Source organism: Centruroides vittatus, unplaced genomic scaffold (assembly GCF_030686945.1).
Source record: "Centruroides vittatus isolate TY-2023 unplaced genomic scaffold, ASM3068694v2 scaffold_712, whole genome shotgun sequence".
NCBI lineage: Eukaryota > Metazoa > Arthropoda > Arachnida > Scorpiones > Buthidae > Centruroides > Centruroides vittatus.
Window position 1 is genome coordinate 1,113,775 of NW_027122715.1, and position 27,274 is coordinate 1,141,048.

Sequence of the window (27,274 nt, forward strand, 5' to 3'; positions counted from 1 at the left end):
ACACCCACTTTTGAATCAAGTTTTTACAATTTTGTTGTTCTATATTTCTTTCATATCTTAATTACAGGGGACTGTGAACACCTAATTGTCTGGGCAACATAACATTGAGAATATCTGTTCTTCAGCAATGCAATGATATGATTTTTTTGTTTTTAAATTGTCAGACAGTTAAGTCATTGGAGCCATTTCTACTGCCAATATCAGGAACTACTGATGGCAGTTAACAAACACAAAGCAACTTTGAGTATTTAAGTAGTTTTCCATTATATATGCAATACCTAATTTGCATAGATTTTACTTACTTTAAGTGGTAAGCAGAAGACTTCATACTTATTTCCACAGCCTTGTATGATTCAAAACTTTTCTGAGATGAATATGTTATGTTTATCTTGAGTAGATTTTTGTTTTGAATTTAATTACTATTTATTTGTTAGGATTTGGATTAGGATTATAATAAAACTATAATAAAATTATAGTTTTATTATAATTTTATTGCTATAATTAAGTATACATGAAATCAGTAATTTTCAACAATATTTTTCAGAGCTTTTTAAAGTATTTTATAATACACTTAAGATTTCTTTAAATTGTATTAAATTAAAACCATTGTTTTGAAACATAGTATACATAGTATTGCTTCTTTTGTAAGTTTGCATTCTTAACAATTCTGTGACTTGAACATTATCCCCTTTATTTACATATTCTATTAATTATATTTCTATTACTTTATTAATAGTTACATATTTTATCATAATTAATTTTTCATAATATCATCTTGATTTACATATTCTTGGATTATTATATTGTTATATATATATATTCTACTTACTATATTTTTCCTTTTTATTAGTTATTTTTTATCATACATTTTTTCCACTCAAGTTCTTATTAATCTTATTTTTAGTTTTCATTATTTTTACATTTAAAATTTTTTACAATATGCATTACACTCATGATATGAAATCTTAACACTATTTTTTTTTTTTTTTTAAATATTGCAATTATTTAATAAACAATGTTCATCAAAAACAGAATTTTTTGTATTTACTATTCAACATCCTTTTATTCAATTCTTTTTGTTCAATACATCCCTTAAAATGTGCTTTGGCTTGGAAGTTTCTTTTCAGTTGACACTGCAAAATTAAATTGTCTTATTATCGAAACCAAAGAAAAACCTTTTCTTCCCCCCCCCAAGTCACCTCAAATTGCTCAGCACACTACTGGGATCTTTTGTGCTTTTTCTTATCCCCTTCTTTCTTTCTTTCTTCCTTTGAGTAGATAGAACTACTCTCAGTGGTAATAATAATAATACTATATTTTCATGGATTGATTGGCAAGCCACATGTAACTGGAGAAGATTTGCACGCTGGAAACCCTAGGGTTACTGGCATGCTGGTTAAACTGTAATTAAAAGATAAAATTAATCAGATTTAACAAAACTAGTTATTAAATAAATGTTAAAGAAAACATTCTTTCAAGTACAATAAAATAATAACATTGTAATATGACTGACTTAAAATCAGGAAGAGTTTTCATTCAGAGAGCAATAAAACAGTTAGTGGCTTATTCTAAAACTGTAAAACTGTCTTAGAATAAAAACTCATTAATTTTTATGTGATGTAACTCTTTCTTTTTGTTTATGTGTTCTTTAGGGCAATGGTTCTTAACCTTTTTATACTTGCAGCCCACCAAATATTTCATAATTTTTTTGTGACCCCCACTTTTTTTAATAATAATTTATATTTGTTAAATTGTCTATAATAAATTGATTTTTTTATTATTGCTTTATTTTTTTGTATAATAAATGTAAATCATAACTTTATTATTTCATTATCTATTTAAATAATATTCAAACTTCACAATTAAACATAAAAACTCACTTATTTTTTAACAAAGAATAAAATTAAAAATTCATAGAAAAAACAAAAAATATTCAAAAATTATTTAATGAGATTTCTTGTGGCTTTGTAATTCCTTGAACTTCTATGCTTACGAACCCATATTTGATATAATCATGATCATATTTTCTAATTTTAATGTTACTTAATTTTATACCTTCAGGCCGCGACTCCACTAGCTGTAAAAGGGCCGTAAAACCCCTCACCGTAAAAGCTTTTACGCCCGAGCAGGTCGTAAAACCAACATAAAAGCGAGTTGAGCAGTGTTCAACTCGCTTTTACGTTGGTTTTACGACCTGCTCAGGCGTAAAATATCATGGTCACGTGATTAAAAGCTTTTACGGTGAGGGGTTTTACGGCCCTTTTACGGCTAGTGGAGTCGCGGCCTTAGTTCTAGGACTTGTGGTTTTTTCCATTGCATTTTTCACTGTATCACTGTTTCACTAGTATTTTCTTCACTATATTTTCTTTTTGAAAGTCCTGGTCCGTGATTATTTACATTAAAAAAATTTTATAATGTTCCATTCTGTTATTTGCTCATTTTTATGGGTTAATTATAAATAATTAAAACTAAACACACAATATAAGAAAGAAATGCACTATTATTCAATCCAAAGTTGATGCTAAAACTAAACTAAAGCTAAAACACCCACAACTTGTAAAGATTTTGCATATCTTTTGCAAAAAATTTTATATTTTCAAAGCCTACTACTAAGCCTACTATTTTTCCTAATTATTTTTAAAATTCCAAGCATTAATAGTTTCTTAGAATTACTTTGGAATAAAAGAAGAAAATATGCGGTGTAAACAGCTCAGTAACTAGCCTTTTATGTGCCCAGTGCGAGCACCTGTAACTATGCCCCAAAACTATGACCCAAAACTTGGTCCAGCTAATTTCTGCGCCCCCAGTGTCTAGGCCCTGTGCCTGGGCACCGCTGGCACTGCCCTTGTTAGGGCACTGGGTGTAAGTAGCATATTTGCATTTATTTCTTCTGTACTAACAAAGTTGTATGTAGGAAGAAATAAGAAATAAATAAAAAAACTAAATAGGAAAAACTTTATCTTTCTTATTTCACTTTTCAATATGATATTCAGTTATACATCAATTTTCTTTTTATTATATTCTGAAGGAAATTTTGCATGATTTGGCGGCCCCCCGGTAAACTTCTTACGGACCCCTAGGGGGCTGCGACTCCCCTGTTAAGAATCACTGCTTTAGGGGATGTATAATCTCACTTAAACTGGCATGATGGTTTTTACCATATGGAAGTATATGATTTTATGGTTCTCTTGAATAGATCAACATGCTAGACAATTTACAAAAATACAGTGGTTATAATAATAATACTTACAAACGACACATACACATACTCAAATGATATACAAATGGAGTTTTGTCTAGACAAATGTGAAACACTACACATTGAAAAAAGGAGTTCTGAGGAAAGGAGACTTTGTACTCAGAAGTAGAGATATTATTGAATCCATGGAAAAGGGCAAGTTTTACAAGTATTTAGAATTCCAACAGGCCAAACTTACAGAACATGCACAGATAAAACAAAGATTAACACTTGAATACCAGAACAGATTACATGCACTAAAAAGAATGCATCTAAATGCAAACCATACTATTAAAGCTATTAATACACTGTACTCACTTCTTCTTTTGGCGTTATACACTGGACACACACAGATCTCGAGCAGCTCCAAAGGAAAACAAGAATAACACTTACTAAGCATAAACAATACATCCAAAATCTTTTGTAGAAAGATTAACTCTTCCTCATAAGGAAGGGGCTGTGGTCTGACTAATATAGTTAACCTGCATTACAAACAATATCTGCCACTGTAGGAGTTTTCCACAAAAACCAAGAAACAAATCTTTGGCAGACAGTAACCACACATCTTTAACTTACCTTCTGAGCACCTGGACATAGCTAAACACATAAATAACAGACACCATTAAGCAGTCATGGGCCCAAAAGGCACTTCACGACAAGCAAGCCTATGACCTAGCTTAGGACTATGTTTTCAAAACTACTGGATGACTAGGGACTGCCTGTTTGGAGAGACATAAGAGGTTTAGGGTTGCCATTTAAGATCAGGTCATAAACACTAAAAACTATAGAAAACACATCCCGAAGGATGCATCACTCACAAATGACTCTTGCAGAAAATGCCACATTCTGCTAGAAACAATACAATCTCTGGTTGCAAGTTCTTAGAACAGACAGACTATTTACATAGGCTTAATCAAGTAGTAAATCTAATAAATGAAGAACTTGCACACAAACATGCATTATTAAACACCCAGGTACCATACTACAAATATACCCATAGGCAGTATTAGAAAACAACATACAAAATATACTGTGATAGAGACATAATCACAGATAAAACAATTCATTACAATTACAATAGTCCTGACATCACTCTCATTGACAAATGCAGTAAGATCGCTTAAATAATAGACATCTCTGTTCCAAACACTCAAAACATGAAAATTGCTCATACTGAAAAAAAATCAACAAGTACACTCCACTCACTCAAGAAATAAGACAGATGTGAAGAATGGATAAGGTATTGGGTTGTTCAGAAAGTAAATTCGTTTTTTTTTTTATTACTAGAGGGATTAGTTGTATTTTTACCAGCCAATTTCATTTTAAACCACATTTTCATTATACATTTTGACAGCTGACATTTTAAGGCTTTTTTACAACTTGAACACACACTATATGGTGTATTTTCTTGGACACATGGCAAATTTTATCACTAATCTTTCTTCAGTTGAATCAACTGAAGAAAAATTAGTGATGAAATTTGCCATGTGTCCGAGAAAATACACCATATAGTGTGTGTTCAAGTTGCAGAATAAGCACCGGCACGGTTTCATAAATACTACATTTTAAGGCTTATTTGTAAAAAATTTTGTTTGATTCTGTACAATTTTTTTTTTTTTTTCGGTGTTCCATCAAATATGGAAAATCAAAAGCATCATTTTGCTTTTTTATTACCAAAAAATCAAAATGCTCTTCAAGCAAGAAAAAGTTGTGGTACATGTATGGAGAAGATGTGTTGAGAGAAAGACAGTGCCAAAACTGGTTCACAAAATTTCGTTCTGGCAATTTCAATATTGAAGATACTAGATGGCCTGTTGAAGCCAATAAAAACAAAATAAAGGTACCGATTGAAGCAAACTGCCAAATAACAACACACGAAATCACTAAGAGATTAAAGAGAGATGCTCTCTTTGGTGGGATTTTAAGGGAATTTTTTTTTGAGCTTTTACCAGACAATTTAACAATTGATTTGAAAGTGTACTGCCATCGAGTAAACAAATTGAGTAATATCATCAAACAGAAAAGGCCAGAATTGATCAATCAGAAAGGTGTAGTGTTTTACCACGATAATGCCAAATTTCACGCAAGTTTGGTAACTCATCAGAAACTGTTACAATTTGGATGGGATGTACAGTACTACTACACCCACCATATTTACCAGATCTGGAACCCTCGGATTATTACTTGTTCTGGTCTTTACAAAATATTTTAAACATTTACTTCAAATGAGTATGTCAAAAATCACTTGGATCAGTTTTTTGTAAGCAAAAATCAAAACTTTTATGAATGTGGAATCATGCTACTACCAGAAAGATGGCAACAGATATTTGACCAAAATGGTCAATATATAATTCAATAAAATATTTATATATTATAAGAAAATTGTTTTTTCCTCCATGAAAAAAAATGAAATTACTTTCTGAACAACCCAATATTTATTGTATCTGTTGTCCTCTCTTCTACTGGTATCATAATACACAAAAGTCTAGAAACATTAAACCTTAATCTAAATATATAAAATTACTTGTCCTGACTGACTGACTGACTGACTGATTGATTCATCATCACCTAGAGCAAACCACTGAACCTAAAGAGGTGAAATTTGGTATACAGTTAGGGTATGTCATGAAAGTGCACACTAAGAAGGGATTTTTCAAAATTCTTCTGCGGGGAGAGAAGGAAAGCATTAAGGCTTAACCTAAAGAATGGCTTCTACTGTACTATTTAAGATGTGATTTTTTGTTTTCAACTACATTTAGTCTTCATTGAGTTCTTAAGTGTATTAAATTTCAGATGTTATAAATATTTTTATATATCTAGATTTTTTAACCAAATGTTCAAACCGTTTTAAATTCGAATTTGTTATTGCATATTGATTATAGAATGATTGTAAATGTTCCAGAAAATTGATCAAATTGAAAACAGTTTGTTTGATTCTCAGCAATTCTCATCATTCTCAGTGGTAGGTGTTATATAACAATTACTATGGTTGTTGAAATACTGAATATAAATGGCATTTTCTTGCAAAATCCATACAAGTGAAGTTGTGGGTACCAGCTAGTAAAAACATATACATGGCACTACAGAAAGCAGCAATATTGAACACGTCACATTGTTAGAAAGTTTCTAGATGTTCACATATATGCCAATAACACAGAAACTTAATGTATAACTTGTTTGGGTAGCTATGCCTTGACTTTAGTCTGGCATAACACTTGGAACCCCAGTATCAGATGAGTATGACATTTGCAAAAAGAAAAAATAATCTTAAAACCAGTTAAACCAGTAGATTAAATATAGTTAAAAGTGCACCAAATAAAAAACAGTTTTAATGAAAGAACTTTTTTCATGAATTTTAATTTGTTGAGTTAGGAATGTCATCATCATGTAATAAGTATTTTATGATACACAAATATTTAAACGTCTGATTTTCAGGTTATGAGTAGGATAGACAATAATTAATTAACAAGATAATCTGGCCTGAAGGTAGGCAGTTATGCCACTATATTATACTAAATTTAATAAATCAATCTGGAACAAGAAGGATTAAATCCTGTAATTTCTGCTTACCATGTGAATGCATTTCCAGTTATGCTATTCAGACCTTTGTTTAATTCTTGCTTTCAGTCCTTTTTATCACATAATTGTATAAGTAAATTTCCAAAACCAAACTATCTGGTATCATATTAGCTATTAGTATTGGTTACCTTACTTATAGTCCAAAAAGCAAGTGTTTAAATATTTGGATATATTAATTAAATATGGGCTGATATGTATTAGATGTATTGTTATATGTATGTACTCTATGATACCTTTATACATAAAAGAAAAAGTAAATTTAGTAATAAATTTTAATGGAAAATCATAACATCAAATGTAAATGAAATGACAGTTGTCTAATTGTTTAAAATACTCTGCACAAATACTCTTATTAATATCATTGTGGGCAGAAATAATATGAAAACTTTGTTATTGCCATTAAAATATTCCAGATTTTGTTAAAAGGTTAAAATAATCATAAAAAATATCAGTTTTGTGATTTAATTAATTAAATTAGGAAGTCTGAGAAAAGAATGGCTTAGTGAATTCGGATACAACACTTGCTTAATATGAAGACATGTCCATCCAAATATATTCCAGATGTATATTGATTTAGACTAGTATATAATCAGCTATATTAATTAGACTAATATACACAAATTTGAAACTTGTTCCAAGAAATTCTTTTTCAAATTTTTGTAAATGTAATTTTTATTAAATAATTCATAGGATCAAAATAATATCATCAATTCTCACTTTTATTATGTTGAGCTATTTTAATTTCTTTATTTGGTTAATTTAATTATAAAAAATATAATCATAATTTAATTTATTAGCTCAAACTATAAGTTTATGTCAGGGTTGGTAACCTTTTATGATTGCTATGTGAAAGTACAATAACAGAATAGTTAAAAATGTCAACTTTATTTTTCAAAAAGGTCTATATCTAATTTTCTAAGATTCAACAATAAATAATATATAGGGTGTCAATCAATAAACACAAATATCTCAAGAAATTTGCATCCTACAAAAAATGTTCCAAATAAAATTTGTAGTGTATCAAAGGGGCTATCATAAGATGGTGCTATTGGTTTCCCCACAGATGGTACTATTATTGGTAAAACCAATATAAACTTCAATTTTTTTCAAATGGAAAAGCTTATTTTTACTTTTCCGGCTGATATATGTAACAGGGAAAGTATGGTGATTGGTCAAAAAATAACCCCCCAAGATTTTTACAGTTTTGGTTTCAGGATACCTTGAAATGTCAAGAAATGCAAAAAAAATTTAGGATTTTTTCTGTATGTATGGATGTTAGTGTGTGTGTATAGGGGGGGCACGATTTTGTTCACCCTCTTTGAGGCTTAATAACTTGTGTGCTTTTTGGCAAAAATTTCTGAAATTTTGTGTATTTTGGGGATTGATGCTATTAAATTTTGGTGATTAAAGGTCGAAGGGGTGGGACGATAAAAACTGTCGTTTGTATCAGCAGTACAGTCAGACTTAATGATGATTTTACTTATTAGCATTTACAATTTTTTATAAAACCCATCCCTACCCTCAAAATTAAGCTTTTTGCCATTTTATAGTAGTTAAAAATATAAAAAGTTTTCAAAATAAAATATGATAACAGATGGTGCCAAGAAAGTTAAGTAACTTGTTGCTGGATTTTTTATATATTGGGATTATATGCAAAAAGTTTTTTCCAAAAATGCAATTACTAGAAGATAAAAAGTTAACAGTTGATGTGTAACTATGCTGTCTGGTACAGTCTAGTATTATATTTTTGAAATTTAGCATTAGATGGGAACAAAATTTAGAAAAAAATGTTTAAAATAACGAAGATTCATGTGCATGCTTATCAAAGATGTTGCTTGTCTAAGCAATTTAAAGGTTTTTTTCAACTATTTTCATAGACACTTTGTAAAACTATTGCCAAGTGAATAAATGTTCATAATATGTTTATTAAGGACCATACTACATTAAGAACTTTATTTTAAAACATGTTTTGTTTGTTTTATGTATTTTCTGCTAATTTAATTATATTACTTTCAGTTGTTCTTGCAGATGAAAGTATTTCTCTCTGACCAGTATTTTCCAAAGTTTTGATGTCAGTCTACTCTTTTTAAATTTTCACAGTATTAAGTACCCCATGTCAAAAAAAAAAATTGTTACAAACTATCCAAATGCAGCATTTATCACAACTTGAGTAGGAGAATTCTTATAAAATATATAATTAATTGGAAAATATATATATTTAAAATAATTCATTGTTACAGTATTTTTTCTTAATAATGATTCTATGTATTTGGTTAATACAATAGTCAAATTGCCATGTAAAGCTTTCAAGTACCTCAAGTATGTGTACCACACTTTGGAAAACACTGTTTTAGACAATATTTTGTGTTAAACTTTAGGCTTATATTTAAGAGGTATTATGTTAAATAGAAGCCTGAAGTTTATTTGTCATGTCCTTATTTGACAAGTCATTAAATAAAACTCCCAGTTCTGTTTGTAAAAATTCTTTATGTATTTTCCAGCAGAAAAAAACTTTTTCTCTTTTTTTATGCTATACGTAGAACAATTTTATAACTATTTTCAATAGCTTTATTGTTTGTTCTAATCACTTGACTGAATATGTCTACTTGCCTTTTATCTTGGAAAAAAGCCATTCTTACAACTTTAGTTTTCTTAGCCAAATCTTTAAATAGATATTCAAGTTTACAGACATCCCTTGCTTAGTGTGACTTCATTTAGTTCAAAATTCACTATAATGCAATTTATAAAATGTGCCAGAAGATTTAATCAATCCAATCACATATATAAGAATTTATAATAATACTTCTAAAAATAAATGTTAACAAAAAAAAAAAATAATAACATAAATGTGAGTAAGTGATAAAAAGTGGATCAATACCATTTTAAATGTACTATGAACATATAAATTTATTTTAATAAAAAGTTGCATATCCTTTAAAATAGTGCAAATAAATTCTTGCACTTGAAGTATCTGTTTAGTAATTAAAAACTTTAAAGCAAAAACTGTTATATTGCATCTTGCTAGTGGCACTCACATCAGTTCAGTCATTCACCCTTCATATCCTACCTCTTACCTTTTGGTATCACACATTTTAGATTTTTTTTTTTTTTGTGCATGTTTTAAAAACTCCACTTCTGATATAATTTTGCATAACAATTCAAATGAAGAATGTGTCATTGAAATGAAAGAACATTGTAAAATCAATTTGATGCTGCTGGGAGTTTAATGCAGGAAAGAAATGGAGGTTGGTTAATCACATAGATAATTTTTTTCTTCTAATAAAAATATTTAAAAATTTTGTTGCAAAATAAACTAATAAAAATTTAAGTTTAATAGTATCTTATTTCATCCTCTTGTAGTTTTTTATTGATTTTATGACTTACTGCTAAGTATTTTCCAGGCAAAAAATAATAAAGACAGACATTAAAATTAAAACTATATTAAAAGTTTGGATATTTTAGGCCAGTTCAAATCAACAGTATTATTTTAGTGGACTTCCAAGTCTAGAAGACCTGTACTGTTTGAAATCATCACTAAGAATATGGTTCATGGACTGTGTGGTGCCTTCATTATTATGCAATGCTTGCTTATATAATACAATTCACTTAACTTATCACAGTATCAATAAAATGAAATAAGAAGGGGATGAAGTGTTCAGATTTTATGGTAGTCTATATTTTCTGAAGATCCTACAGAATAACTCTGTAAACTTTGATCTGAATTAGTCAGAGGGCTTAGAAGTGTATAGGAGACAAACATTCTATTACATATATAGATTGTTAAGTCAATTTTCATTATTTTTTTGTGGGAAAAAAATCCCTTTTTATTACATACATTGTATTACATACTTTTATCATTTAATCACAGGAAAATTTAATGCTTTAACAGTATTTATATTTATGTTGCATCTGGGCATAGTTCTTTAGTCAATAATTGTTGTGGTATAACTACAAATTACTTTTCTATTGTGTTCCACAAGTCTGTTTTATGGTTGTGAATGCATAGGATTTTATAAAAGTTGTATCCTTATCTGTGGGTGATGTATTCTAAAAATATTTATTGAATCTAGTGATACAATAAATATTTATAGAATACAATGTATGGAAATAGTGATACAATTGAGGAGATGCATATCAAAATTAAGAATAAATGGATAAGGGTTTGTTTTGTATATGTTGTTTTATCAATACATTGCTCAAGATTTTGTTTGTGCTCTGGCATGCCATGACTGCTGACTCCTATTATATACTATAACATTTTACTGCAAATACAGATACTTCTCACTTTACGACCAAGTTCTGTTCCGACGACTACATCGTTAAGCGAATTGGTCAATAAGCGAGGAGCTTGAGCCAGGAATATAGGATTATTGTAAAATTATACAAATTATGCAACAAACTTCAAATTTATTCATAAAAAGACTATTATAGTATGCTATTAGCCTATTATAGTACTATAAGACAATTATAGTATGCGCATGTCACCCTTCGCCATTGATCGACACTCAAGCTGAGAAAGGGGATTTTCCAAATTGCAGGTCCGAAACTCAATTGGTCGTAAGTGCGAGTGGTCGTTAAGCAGATAGGTTGTAAAGTGAGGAGTACCTGTAATTGTGCTTTATACCTATAATATGTGCAGTGATACTGCCATTAGATAACAACATATATAATTTTATGCTGTGGTATATAATAATACAATTATTTTAATCCTTAATTAAATTTATTAGTAAATTAAGTGTAAAATTTAGCTAATTATTAAATGCATATATTCATATAAATTTATATTCATAAAAATTGATGTTAAGTCAGAAAATATAAATTTCCACATGCTTTAAATGTTATTATTAAACTTTGCACAATTACTACAAAAGGAAAAATATTTTTCGATTTTATCAGAATTTTAGGTTCATATATTGTGACAGAATATTTTCTAAATTTTTTATTTAAAAAATCAGCATAATGTTTAATTAAGAGAATATGATATGTGTACTGTATATAATGATTTTAATACCATTTATATGACGTTATAATTATTCATTTTTTATATTTACAGATAATGCTATACCCATCAAATCTTGGTTCTCAGATCCAACTGACACTGCACTTTTAAATTTATTACCAGTATTAGATGCATTGAGGTTTACCAGTGATGTCCGGTCTGTTTTAAGTAGAAATCTTCATTTGCACAACATATGGTAGTCAAGAAATGGTTAGTGGCAAATGAAATAATAAATTTATACTAAAATTTACGTCTAGTTTTATCATAATTAAAATATTTTATTTGAAATAAATTTTTATTTTAAAATTTAATACTTAATTCTCATATTAAAAAATGATTCTAGATAAACTCAAATAACAAAAGCCCAAAGACAAAATTATAATACACAAAATCTCATGCAGACAAATCCTTGTGCTTACAAAGTTTTACGGGATAAAACAACATTATAATTAATACTATTATATACATAATATTTATAATACTATAATTATTAATAATTATAATAATAATCTTATCATCATTATTATTACGTGACAATTTTATAGCTTTGCAATCAATTATTATTATTTTTTCTTAAAAAAGATTAAAACTTAAATATGCTTAAATATGCCAGTATCTTTTTTACATGTATACAAATTATGGTATAAGTTCAACTTTAGTATTTATGAAATCATAAAATTACTAAAAACTTTTCACAGGTATGTGTAATTAATTCTTCATTACAAATTTATGTAAATTTATGGAAGTACGAACTTTTAAAATAATAATTATATTTTTAATATTTTAATAAAATGTAATAAGCACTCTGCACCTGAAGTGGTAAATAGTTGATATATAAGAGAATTTTGTTGGTATATGAATAATGTTTAAACAAAAGTAATGTTTATTTAAAATTTAAAAAATAAATAAATGTGACTAGAAAATTGTCATTAATTATTATTGTTTATTATATGTTTCTCTTCACTTTTATCTTACTGATTTTTATGTAAACTCTTTACAAATGTTAATAACAGTAATATTAATGCAGGTTTTTATTATTATAGGTTTTTCTATTTAATTATAGCTAAATACCAATAAATTATATTAATTTTATATACAGTTCCCTGAAAAGGTCATGTTTAGATTTATACCTTGTAATATAACAGTTTTTGAAATTTATTCTTTCCCTTATCTTTAAAATTTATAGCAAATTATTATGCTCAGTTTTTATTTTTTAGTTTTAGTTTAATGCAAGCTTATTTGAGTGCCATTTCTGCATTATAACATTATATATGTTACTGTAAAAGTCCAAAGTCCAGTAACTTTTAGAAATTACTGGTAAATCTGGACATTTACCAATATTGACTGGTAAAAGTCCAAAATCACTGATAAAATGTTCACATTTTGGACTTTTACGAAGAGATAGTGATAAGTGTCTGGATTTATCAATTGGTTTGGGTAAAAAAGTATTCATATGTATCTGTTGTTTTGTAGTATACTTAAAGATATAAATTAATAAAATGAAAGTATTTAACTTCAAAAACATGTAATTTTTATTATTTACATGGCTGTAGTTTTTAGCCTCCATGTTAACAAATCTACTAGCCACTTGCAAACAAATACTCCTATGTGTTGAGCTCTGGTTATAATTAACATTAGGTTGTAGTAAAATAGAAAAAAATTTATAATTTCAAACAAATTCATACAAATGATAATTGTTGTGATAATAGAGAAAATTTACTGGTTGCAGTAAATTTTCTCTATTATCACAACAATTATGACATTATTATGACATTTAGAATTGCACATCAAAGATTATGATTTGCACAAACATTTTGTTGAACACTTTTTTAAGCAATTGCATTTTTTGAACCCTTGGCTTCCAACAAAAGAGAGTTTGTGAAAACTTTCCTTATACTATGTTTGCACACAATCCATGACTCACTTAGATCTCAATTTACCTACAATCTGGATTGTGACTGTCGCCAGTCAAAAGTCGTATTGTTCGCACAGGCAGTCCGCTTGAGAAGAACCCGGCCATTACACATGATGATAAAACTGACATAACTACGCAGTAAGTCACAAACACCAGCAAACAAAATGGAAGTTTTGGTTAGAAATAAATACTTTTTCTAGCCATATATGTAATAATAGACAGATGTCATCATCTCTCCAAATATCTTTTTTATTTCTGTCGATAGCCCAACATGTGTTCTGCAGCCATCTTGTATTTTCTCACATGTGTGGGATTGTGGAATCTCTTATGAATGGATCTAGTTTCAAGAACTCTCTTGAGTCAATCGCGCTTGAACCTTGTTTTAGTGAGATTGAAATGGTCGAAAGAGGTCGCACCATGGCATAGTCACTGACCTTGGTCACAATCTAGATTGAAATGCTTGGTGCGAACGGGGTATTACACTAACTTCTTTATCTACTTCTTTGATGCTGATAAAATTTTCTTTGCACAATGTAAACTGGTACCAAGTGTATAATGACTTCAGTTTTCACCTTAATGCCAAGTTGATAAAAGTCATCATCCTCAATATTTATGACAACAGCTAATAATAGCTGTTGATTTTGGATCACTCTACATCCAGTTTTTTTATTTTTACATTCTGTCTAACTGAAGAGTTTGTAATTATTGTACCTGTAATGCTCTCTTGCACAGATATCATACCACATACACTCTACAAAAGTTTAGAAACATTAGGTTTTAACAACAGCACATACATCATATTACAGAAAGCAGCCATACTGAACACATGTCATATAGAAAATTCTTAAATACAGATACAAAATCAAACAGCACATTGCCACAATAACCATTTTTATGTAGCTATCACTCAACCTTGATGTCCAGCACAGTATTAAGTACTGGTATAAATTATGTAGAATAAAATTCACTAACAACATAATAAGAATAAAAGCACATATGAAATTTTGTGTGCTGCAGGTTTGTCCTGTGGGATTTTGTCATTTGAGTTTCCCTAGTCATGAGAAAACTTAGGTAAGAAGTTCTGTAGTCTAAGAAAGAACTAAGATTTCTTTCTGATACAATAATATATTTTATTATTACAGTTTTTAACTGGGTTTCTTAGGTTTTCATAAATGTAATAAATGAAACATTTAGGAAAATTTATTTATAAAAATATATTTTTTCATTAATTATATTTTAAAAAATGTTTATTTACCAAGTCTATTATCTTCTGAACAAATTCAAAATATTTAAAATGAATATACATATAACATATAAATGCCTTGTTATATACCTTAATTTTTACATATACTTTGTTACTTATAATGTGATGTGTGTTTTATTTCGTTAAATCAATTTAATGTTACACTAAACAAATATTTAAGATAAAGAATATATTTCAAATAACTTTAATTTTTAAGAATATAATTAAAATATGTTTTTAAATTATGTTTTATCTTTAAACATCTGTAATAAAATACTTTAGGATACAAAAAATTCCTAACTTATTTTGTTTATTTTATTTTTATTCATACATAAGTAAAATTGATGAAGTCCCACTCCCAAAAAGGATAATAATAAAGATTCAATAAAATTAAGCAAACAGTGCTTTAATATAAATGAATATTGTATAACTGTGTACAGTTTTTTTATATATAGTTTTTTATTTTTATCTTGGAATGGTAATATTTTGTCTATATATAACCATATAGCTATAATATCTGTTCTCTACTATACTAATATTTTAGTATAGTAGAGAAAAGTTTAAAAAGTTTTTATTTCAATATATTTGCTATTACAAGGGAAGAACATGTTCCATTTTGCATGTTGAATTTTTGTAAATATTGTAGAACCCCAATTACCCTAGTTAATGTGGACCAATGCTCCCTCAGATAACTGAAAACTTGAACAAACAGATGGCTATAACCAATTCAGATTAAAAATTATGAATATAAAAAATTTATATGGTATATCACTTTTAAGCCTCTTTTTATACCTTAGTGAATTTTTACATTCCAAATGAAAATCTGTTTCTTTCTATCATTATGCAAAGTGAAAATGCCAACATTAATCAATCAATGTTTGACACATGAAATATCAGGGTAATATCTAAAAATGGAAATGTGAAAAACCTAATTTGACAAGTTTAAGGATATAAAGAAATTCAACAAAACAAATATACTGAAGATAAGCATAATATTTTGTGTTGGATATTTTTGATCAACATATAGTATATTGTATTGTTTAGGAGAATACAAAGAATAGAAAATACTTGTCTGTTGTCTGCAGATGGCAGTTTCCACTTAAGGTAAAAATGCATCAATGTTGCTATACCTGGATTGAACATTTTGTTTACTCAAGTACAGATGTTCACTAAACTCAGGTTTTGCTTTATTTAAATTACTTCTTTGTTTTATGTTTTTCTTGAATACTTTTCTTTGTTTTAAATTTTGGTTTTACTTTATTTTTGTTGAACATCCTTTATTTAATTTTTCTACTAATTGAAAACTTACTTTATTCTGATAACTTCCCAGTTAAAGAAAAAATAAAAGAAAATATAATTACATAAGAAGAAAAGAGTATATAACAGATGTGGCAATTTCATTTATAGTTATATCCTGCAATAATTTATACAAAATATTCTGTTTGTCTTTTACTAAATAAAAGAAACATCTAATTCATTCATAAATGACAATAATTTATGGATAACAAATTTGTATTCTTAAATATGGATAACTTTTAAAAGTTTTGATATTTATTAAATTTTTTTCTTTATTTAATAATTTTAAATGTTTATATTTAAGGTTTATTGTTCTTTCATTTTATTTTAGCTAACAAAAGTAAAAAATAAAAACTCTGTTATGCCTATCTATGTAATAAAATTGATGAGTTTAACAAGAGAAAACTCCACTGAAATAAAATGTTTAGTATAAATGCTTTATAGGAGTTAATACAATTGAAATAGCAAACATTAAAAAATAAGCCATACAAAGACATCATATTATTAACTACAGAGACTCAGATGGTCAGTTAGAAGCTTGAAAAGTAATGCAAATAATTCACATTCCAAACCTTTGTTTGGAATTTATTTGTTACTTTTTAAGCTTCTTTCTACCTCCTTTACTTCAAAATAAATACCAAAAATCCCACTTGATTTTTTGTTTTTTTTGACTGTATTTATTTTCAAGCTTAAAAATTAATAATTTAAAATTTTTACTGAAGTTTTATATTTTTATTTGTATTATTTACTAATTTTGAGATTTTATAATCACAGACTACAATGTTTGATATCTACACAGTCATATTTAATTATAGAAGATATCTTTCTGTGACAAGATTATACTTGAAATAAGTTGAAGTATGGCTTTTTTTTTTACATTCACTATTTCAGTTGTAATAACTACTATAAAGCATTTACACTGAAATTTTACATAAGTTTATAGAGGCATTTTAATTATTTAATGGAGGGAGGTGGTGCTGACTGTCGAGGCTGCTGGCGTATTTTTTGACGAAGCTTGTCTATAGCTTTTTAACCAACTATTTGAAATTAATTGTTTTGGATTCTGAACAAGACTCATAATGTGGAAATTTACTAACTGTTTTAATCCTAAAATTAATTATTTGTTTTCTGATAATGGCTTTAAAATGCTTTTTAAAGCCATTGTACCATTTCATTCAACTAGGCCAAACTCCATTTGTATGTCCTTGGTGTATGAATATGTAATTTGTAGGAGTTGATGAAGTTGTTTTTGTGTGGATGCATAAAGTTTTATGTCATCCATGTACATGAGATGTGACAGTGTAAACTGTGTTGTTTTTTCATGTCTGATATTGTAACCATATTGCATGTTGTTTAACATGTTGGATAATGGGTTCAGGGCTAAGCAGAACCAGAGAGGACTCAAGGAATCTCCTTGAAAAATTCCTTGCCTAATAAAAATTTGGTTTGTTTGTATATGGAAGTGTTAATAACCCTGAGATGTAGTGTTGTTCTCCAGTGCTTCATAGTGTTTTGAAAGAATGCAATGAGTGATGGATGTATTTTGTACATGTGTAGAATACGTAGCAGCCAACTGTGCGGAACACTATCGAATACTTTTCTGTAGTCTATATATGCCATGTGTATGTTTCTATGTTGTTTGTGTGCTTGCCGTAGAATGACTGAATCTATGATTAACTGTTCTTTGCATCCCCTGTGATTTCTACGGCAACCTTTTTGTTGTTCTGTAAGAATGTTGTGTTCTTCAACGTGTTTGTATATTTTGTTTGCGATACAGGATGTCAATAATTTGTAGAGTGTTGGAAGACATGTAATTGGTCTGTATTGTGTGGGGTCTGTGGTATTGTTGTTTTTAGGTTTCATGTAGGTGATGCCCTGAGTAAGAAAATTTGGCATGTCTTGTGGATTGATGATGATGTGTGTGAGGTGTTTAGCTAGTTCCTAGTGCAGTGATGTAAACTTTTTGTACCAGAAATTGTGAATGTTGTCTACACCAGGTGTCTTCCAGTTGTGTGTTCTGTTAACAGTGTATTGAAATCATGTATGTTTATTTCAGCACAAGGCATAGTAGGAGGACAAAAACTTGCATGGTATGTTATGCAAGTTTTTGTTCTCCTCCTCGATCCAGCCTGCATCAGCATTGTGCGTGACAGCACTGGACCGAAGAGAAGACCAATATGTTGTGAGTTCTTCTTCTCTTGCTGTGCCACTGTGCTGTGTATCAGTGTTTGCTTTGTTATTAATTTGTCTGTAAAAGAGTTTTTCATTGTTTGTAAATAGTTTATTTTGTTGTATTCGTAGTGTACATGTTTTGTATCGTTTGAGTCTATGTGCTTTGGCAGCAAGTTTTTGTTTTAGTGTATCAATGTATTCTGTAATGCGTGTGTTGTGATGTTCATGTTTTGTGTGTGTTTTTATTTTCTTGAAAATGTTTTTGAGCTGTTTCCTTAATTTGGGTGTTATGTTGTTTTTAGTGTATTGTGTCAGCCTGCCTAATTGCTGTCTAATGTCATTTATTTGTGTTTCTATTCTTCTCTGCCAGGCAGACTTGTGATAGAATTGTGTTTTCTGTGTATTTGTCTGTGATTGTACTTTCAGTCCATGGTGTGTCACTACTGTGACTGCCCCAGCATAAACTAATGTATGAATGTCTGCGAGTGTAGAAATTGAATGAATGTAGTATGGTAGTAAGTGAGTGTTTACGTAATTTAGTGTTTTTCCTACCTTTGATGTGTTGATTTTTGGTATTCGTGGTATTTGTGTGGGATCTGTGCCTGTATATTTAGTGAGTGTTTCCTGAAATATAAGTGAGAGAGTATTAACTAAATCCATGTCTATGTTATCAGTGATGGATGAGGAAGTGTCTGTAGTATTATTAGTGGCAATTGTTGTATGTGTGTTATTATTAATGCTTGTTGCTGGATTATCCTGACAGGTTACGTGATCTTCATTAATGTTAGATGTTTCTGTATGTTGATGTATTTGATCAGCAACCTGTTGTTTGATAAGTTCAAGTGTTGTGTATAATTGTTCTGTTTTGATCAACAACTCTCTGTTCGGTGACAGTGAGATGAGGATACTGTTGTGTGAATCTATGGTGTAGTTGTTGTCTGTATGCTGTCATGTTTGTCTCTAGTTTCGTGATGGTATAGTAAGTACAGATGATAAACTCGTTCATTTCCATTGTCCATTTCATTCGTTGGCTTTCTAGCCTTTGTGGTCTATGGATGCATTGCCACAGAAACACAAAGGCTAGATTGGTTCCTCACATCTGTTGAGGCATTGCAGTAGCCATGCTTGGTCTGGCACTGCTTTCACCACCGGTAACCAAGGGAGACTGTGGCCTATTTTTCGAACATCAGCCTCTGCCTAACCCACGAATGTGGACCTTGTTAACCCGGGCGACGTCCGAGCCGGTATCACACTTTGATCTGGTTATTACCATAATAAATATCACCACAGAATGTGGGTGTGGTCACTCTTAGCTTCATTTCTCCCATAGACTTTACTGGCATGGGTGTTCCTACCAGGAGCTTGTGCTCCAGCCTGCATTGCCCTATGGATCAGTAAAATTACTGGGCTCTCCCACCACGACCAGGTGGTGGCCACGGGAGAGTTATTATTATTATTAATTATTTAATAAAACTGTTTTTATGCTTAACTACTTATTCAAATCACAGTTTCAGATGATGTATATTTTTACGTTTGTACAATTGATAAGCAGAGGAATAGCCCATATAAAAAATAAATAGCTAACCTCAGATTTACTATAAATATATCAGAATAATTTCATTAAAATAATAGTCATGCATTTTTTTTCCTTTAAACTATGCTTCTTAAATATAAGTATGACACAAAATTTCTCATATAATGTAAAACTTATTTATTACTTAATATTTAAATTTAAATAATTTTCTAAACTAAATTTTACATTTTAGGCATTTTCAAAATTATAATATATAAACTGTTAATGTTTTAATATTATTTTATTGTTTTTAATATAATGCTATCTATTTGGAAATGATTATATATGAAGATTGTACATTAAAAAAATTCTTATTAATAATTAAAAATTTTTATAAAATAGTTTTAAAATAGTTTAGTGTCCTAGAAACTTAGAAGTGTAGAATTAATATTTCTAGTAAATTTAGTTTGTTTTTTGACTTTTTTTATAATTTTAAATCATAGTTTTAATTAAAATTTGAGAGATTCTGATTTTTAAAAAGTAAAATTTAATCTTTACATAACTGATAAAATTTTTATTGAAAAATTTTTGAAGTATTTAGAATCTTTTGAAGTCATTTAATCCAAAAAGATTTTATTTAAATAAATACTAAACTCATAAAAGGTAAATTTTGTGAATTTATTAACAAAGAAAATTTTCTTAATGTTCCAGTTTTGAATACTTTTGATCAAATCATGCTTTAATTTTTAAAATTATTCTGTAGACTTATGTAGTGATAGTGTTTACCATATATTCTGGCGTATAAGACGACTTTTTAACCCAGGAAAAATCGTCTCAAAAGTCAGGGATCATCTTATACACCAGGTGTCTTATAGGGTGAGTATATCCCAAACTCTATATTTTAACTGTAAAAGTCGGGGGTCGTCTTATATGCCAGAATTTATGGTAATTTGTTGTTATTTTTTTTGGTAAAAATACTGTCACTTTTGTATTTGTAATAATTATTTATGAAAATTTTATACGTTACAATACGAGTTTCTGATTATTTGACATTGTACGGAATTTTCATAAATTCTATAGATTCACTTTAGAAAAATAAACCTGAAAAGTTTCTTTTTGAATTGTGTTATATAAAGATTCTCTGTGACAATGAACATCAATAGAATGTTTGTGAAAATTTTATTTTATGTAACGATTTTATGGACTTGAAAATATTGATGAATCATTTAAGGTGGAGGGTTTATATTTAATAAAATAATTTTTTTATCAACAGTATATAACTTTATCAATTGCAAACATCTATAGATTTAAGAGAGAAAGTTCATTATTGAGCAGAAAATTTATGGTAAGTTTTAAATTATGTATATTTTTTAAAATTAATATTTATGAATATGAATACACCCGTGAATATCACATTAAGGAAAATTTGAAAGAATTTGTTGTTTTAGTTGACTTGTAAATATTCAGCATAAAGCATGTATTTGAAATTGTATAAATAGAAAATTTAAATATTCAAAATTATTGCAAGAAAATTAGCTTTATATTTTTAAGAAGTCAAGCATTACTAAATACAGTGAAAACTGCTTAGGCGACCATCTGCATTCGACAGGCACCTGTGAAAATGGGCAAAAATTTCTGGCATGGAATAGTTTATACATAGAGTCTTCGTATAAGTTACCTGTATTAAACGACTACTTGTGTAACGCGACCGCGGGCATCGATTTTTGGTCTGAAACAACATACAACAACTGTAATAAACGACCACTTCATTTATTACAGTTGTTGTAATAAACAAATGTCCATGAAATTCAAAATTGAGTTTAGTGGTCCATGAGGTCAGAAAGGTTGCTGACCGCTGCTCTAGATCATATTCTTAAAAAAAAAAAAATAAGAAAAATATGCAATGTGTTAAAAGTAATTATTTATTTTAAAAAATTCTTTATGATTTTTATTTTTCTAAAAATGTTTTAATTCTGTAAATACTTTTTATTTTTTTATATACTGTAGTTACTTTTAATTTTAAACAAAATAAAATTGAAAATGATTGATATCTATAAGTCATGTAAATAAAAAGTAAAAGTAAAACTAAGATGTCAGCAAGATATTTTGTCATCTTATGAAGTAATAAATATGAAATAATTCTATTTGTATTTGTTTGATAATATATCTTTGCCATATAATTGCTATATTACATTACATATTCCACTTTGTATGTAAATTTTTGTACATTAAAAATGCATTTATTTATGTCAAATGAACATTTTTAATTGAAAAATGAAAAGTCAATAGATCAGTTTTATTTCAATGAACAATTTAATTTCTTTAAATTAAATAACTTGATAATCTTTTAATTGCTATTATTACCTAGGAATTTCAGTTGTCTTCTTGCAAATACTAAGAAATTATTATTCACAAAAATCAATGTTACTTGGCATTCTATTCAATGAATAATCAACAAAAAACTGCTAAATTTAGAATATCAAACTACAGTTCCTTTATCCTTTATCCTTTATCCTACAGAATCCTTTATCCAAGACAGTGGCATAACTAAGATTTTGTTCCGAGGGTGATCTGGGAGGATGATCTAAAAAGTAAACCAGAATGAATAAAAATTAAACATCCCTTACCCCTCACTACCAACAAATGAGGGTCCTTCTGTCTGTCAGACAAATGTTCCCTATACATCTAGAAAGAAACTTTGAGAACTAACTTGATCTCCAAAGTATTATCTTTTTTCTAGAATAGTCCACAGTCACATAATATAAGTAAGAAATTGATAACTGAGCATTCATTTTTTTGTTATAATAATAAATGAAAAAATTGATTGACATTGAATTATTCATTAATAAAGTGTAATTTTAGATTTGTTGTTTAAGATGAATTTTTTTTAGTTTAAATTTTATTCCTAAAGCCTCTGGGGATCTAACAGCCACAGATCCAAGGTAATGTAGACAAATGTATCTCCAGTAATCAAAAACTCTAATAACATGGAATGTTTGATAAATTATTAAATAAACTGGATTTTGATGCATTAATATGTAAATGTACTGTACTATATTTTTAGATTAGATTTACTTATTGAACATAATGATTTTTAAATTATACAATAAAACACTTTTAGCTTTAATTAAAGCAAATATAAATAAATTTACAATTACAATTAAAATTTCTTTAAATTTTTTTTTAATTTGCATTTTCTGATAAGTCGCTAAAGTAAATTCTTTCTAAAACTTCTAGAGCCCCTTTCATGTACTGCTGCACATCACCTAGCCAAGATTCATGAAATAAATTATATTGTACTATGTTATGTTCTCTTGTCTTTGTTGACAAAGTACTCTTCCACAAATTACTTCAGTTAAATAGGTTGTGGTTAATTGAGACACTACTGTATATATTTACTACTAAAAACAATATAGTTGATTATGAGCTGATTTTCTATTCAAATTAGATTAATGTTGACTATATATATTCAAAATACAGTTAACTATTTGTGTCCTACTCACAATTGGACTTTTTTAAATTAATGTTCAATGAGTTTAAAATACTTCTCATTACTTCATTAAACAATTTTTAGAATATATAATTAATATTAATCTAGTCTAGTATGCTATTCATGCCGAGTAATATTAATATGAAGAGTACTGTGTACGGCACTACCAAATATTTTCTTTCGAACGCTTTCGACGAATGTATATATTAATCTGTTTGATATGAAAAATATTTTGTGTAGTAAGTACAGTAGAGCGTCGAAAAGTGGAACCAATGGGGACTGGGGTCCTTCCAGTTAATGATTTGTTCCAGTTTCCGACTTTGTACGAAAAAATACATTAACCTGTCCGATGTTCAAATTTTTCTCCGTTGCGTGTCGCTTCGTGTTGAATTTTCGTCGATTTTAAGCCTAACGAAAATTTTTATAATAATCATCGAGGCTATCGTATCGTTAAAAATTATTTCTGCATTTTGTACAAACAAAATAAATATATTAAAGAATATAAAAAACATGAAAATTATACTTTAGAAGTAAATTTAGTATCAAAAACATTCGATTCAGCACAACACAGTCCGACTGAAAATCGTTCCACTTACCGACGTTCCACTTATCGACGCTCTACTGTAATTTGGTTTTCTGAACTTAGCAGGTTTTCTAGATATATTTATCTTACTAAAGTAGCCTTAAGTATTTCATTTACTGATAAACTATCATGTAGAAAGTAAAATATACAGTATATTTATGCTGTAGGTCACTGAATGAAAAATAAATGTATTATCATATTGTTTATTCTTTCTGCTGGAATATGATTTTAACAATAAATTTTATATAAATATTTAAAATATGCCTGTAGTTTTTTAAACTACATTTATTTGCTTAAAATATATTAATAATGCAATAGAAAAAGAGTAAATTGTAATATATTTCAAGCAAATAAATTCTGAGTTCAAAAAACTATAAGCATGTAATGTTTTTCAATCAGTATTCTCTTGAATACTTTTAGACTTATAAAAATCTTTAAAATACATTATTTATTATTTTTAAACTGTAGATATAGAATATAATAACAAAACAGAACAAGACATAAAATGTAATAACAAAATTAAATATTCAGTAATGAAATTTCTTTGTAAATGATGTAAACCAGTGAGGTATGTGTATCCTTGAAGGTAAGTGAAACATTTCCAAGGAATATGTGAACAAATTATAATAGCTGCCAAATTGACAATTTTGATCATTTTAAAAGGGCTTTATACTTAGATGATTCAAAATTTTCTAGACCTTAATTCATAAAAGCTGCTAATTTACTGGTTTTGATATTTTATACATTTTTAAAGATATGAATTTAGTTACTTTACTTTAATCTTTCTTTTCTATTGACTAACTTTATATCAGTTTTACTAAAATAATGACATAGACCATTAAATTGCATATTAATAGATTAAAAATCAATGATTACAGAAAAAAAAATAATGTACCCCAAACCTTTTACGGTATAGTAACTCATAAATATCATCACACAAACATTTTCGAACCCCTTCTGGGTTCTGCTTCAGGTTCCAAATTGTTTCTAGATGGATGTTTGATTGCCTTTAAAAATTCGTTCAGTTGGCACGTCATTGAAATATCAGTTCGAAAATGTTTGTGTGACAATATTTATGAGTTACCACACCGTAAAAGGTTTTGGGTATGTAATTTTTTTTGGAAGTAGTTCCGGTGTTGTGAGTAGTGAGTTATTTAATGATTACAGAGCAATCATTGAAAACCATTTGATAACATACTTTAACTATATTCAGTTTATGAACATTTTGGAGTATGTGAAATATTCCATTTCTGTGAAAGGGTTATATACACTAGGAAAGTTTGGGAACTGCTGATTTATATTGTAATTAGTAACTTTGATATAATCAGTCATCTTTCTATCAAAGTGTATCAAAGTGTTAAGACATAGATTAATTAATATATATATATATATTATATTTTTGTTCATTTATGTTATTACTATACATATTTTTATTTAAATTAACAGATATAGATACATAATTTTAAATAAGCAAAAAAATACATAGAATTAATATTGTAATAACAATATTTTCTATATTTTATTGAAAAGGTAAAAAATATTGCAGTTAAATTACATTAAATTGGAAAATTTATTTTAGGAATAAAATTTTTAATTCCTAAAATATGGCTGATGTATTTTCTTTCCCATAGGTCAAAATAAGGATAACACACCTAAAAATAGGTTTCGCATAGTTAGAACATGTATAGTTGTTGCAAATTTGTGAATCATTTATACATTATATTTATACATGTCTGGAAAATAATTATTATATGTCCATGAATTATTGTGAATGTTGATTTTGTGCAATAATATGTTTATTAACATTTTTGCAGGTTTTTAATCAATCTTAACATAGTATAGTCATGCACTGTACCGTCTCAGACTGATTAAAGTGTGTGTGTGTGTGTGTGTGTGTGTGTAAGAACAAGTTGGAAGTTGATGAAGCATATGATAGTACAAAATATGTAGCAATGTCTGCAACATTCTGATCACACACAACTTATCAGTCCTAAAAATACAAAAACATTCAGTAATTCAGTAAATTTTGATCTTCAAAGATGTTACTACCAACAGAATTCATTGCATGCCTGAGATATGAAAAAAGTCATAAGCAAGGCAGCATACTATATTGAAGGATCTCGCTTGTAACAGTATAATAAACCAATTTACACCTAATGTAGCACTGTTGCCGTTAATTTTTGGATGTTTTTTGTAAATTATATTTTACTATGAACTTTTTTTGTAATTTAGCAGAAATTCCTAAGAAAAAAATATCTTTAAGTTAATAAATATTGTTATGTAGCCAATTTGTTGTTATGTTAATACTAATATATATTTTTCTTTAAAACTTTGTAATTTTTGTAATATTATTACACGGATATATAACTTGTTATTATTTCAGATAAAATTCTGTTGTATGTAGTATTTATTAAACATTTAATTTTTTTTCTTTAATGTAGAATTTATGCACAAGCATGTTGTGGCCATAAATTATTCACCCGAAGGTTCCTAGAAGTTTTGGAAAAGAAAAGTTAACCCATAAATGGCTTACTCAGTGGTGATATCTGAATATTTGCCTTTGTACGGCAATTGAGATTTTGAAAATATGATTGTTAAAGAAAATTGGATGAACAGTATAGACTGCTATATGTCACTGCCAATGTGTCAATATTTTTCAGAGACCATAGATATTTGTTTTCTAATAAAATGTCATTCATTTTCAAATGAAATATTTTAGAGTGAGAAAGAGAGATGGAATAAGTGAAGTTGGAATTTAACAAATTTATGTAAATAAAAAATGAAGAAAAAAACATAAAATCATATGAAAATTACTTGTATTGTGTTATTGCTTGTTAGTATGATCTACAGTAAAAGGATAGTCTTTGTTTCCATATTTTATTATTTTATTTAAAAAAAAAGTAAAAAATGAAACAAAATTGAATTGTTACTATAAACCAAATAATTTTTTTTCAATTTACAGAAAAGTTGTGGTTTATCTGTAAATTAATTCATTTTTTTACATTAATTAATTAATTAATTTACATAGTATATCATATTTTCTTTTTAAATTAGCTAATATTTTATTTTATTTCAATTAGCTAAACCAAATGTCTTCCAATTGTTTGTTAGTAGTAATGTAATGTATCTTTCTTACAATAAAGCAGTTGTTGGTTTTACTGTTAAAAACTTAGAAAAGTCAGATTGAGCCAAGCTCAAACTTTCATATAAAAATAAATCTGATATTCTGCAAAATTAATTGCAGAA

The 27,274-nt window shown here is 28.1% G+C and overlaps 1 protein-coding gene across 1 annotated transcript in view; it reads left to right on the forward strand.

Moving 5' to 3' along the window:
* The window catches only part of Dd (CTD nuclear envelope phosphatase 1-like protein dullard), a 64,093-nt gene extending 37,255 nt beyond the window's left edge, over positions 1–26,838 (forward strand). The window contains exons 7-8 of the mRNA XM_067287830.1: positions 11,871–12,026; positions 26,470–26,838. Of these exons, the coding sequence (XP_067143931.1) occupies positions 11,871–12,016 (146 nt within the window). The 3' untranslated portion in view covers positions 12,017–12,026; positions 26,470–26,838. The remainder of the gene's footprint in view (positions 1–11,870; positions 12,027–26,469) is intronic.
* The last annotated feature ends 436 nt before the right edge of the window (positions 26,839–27,274 follow it).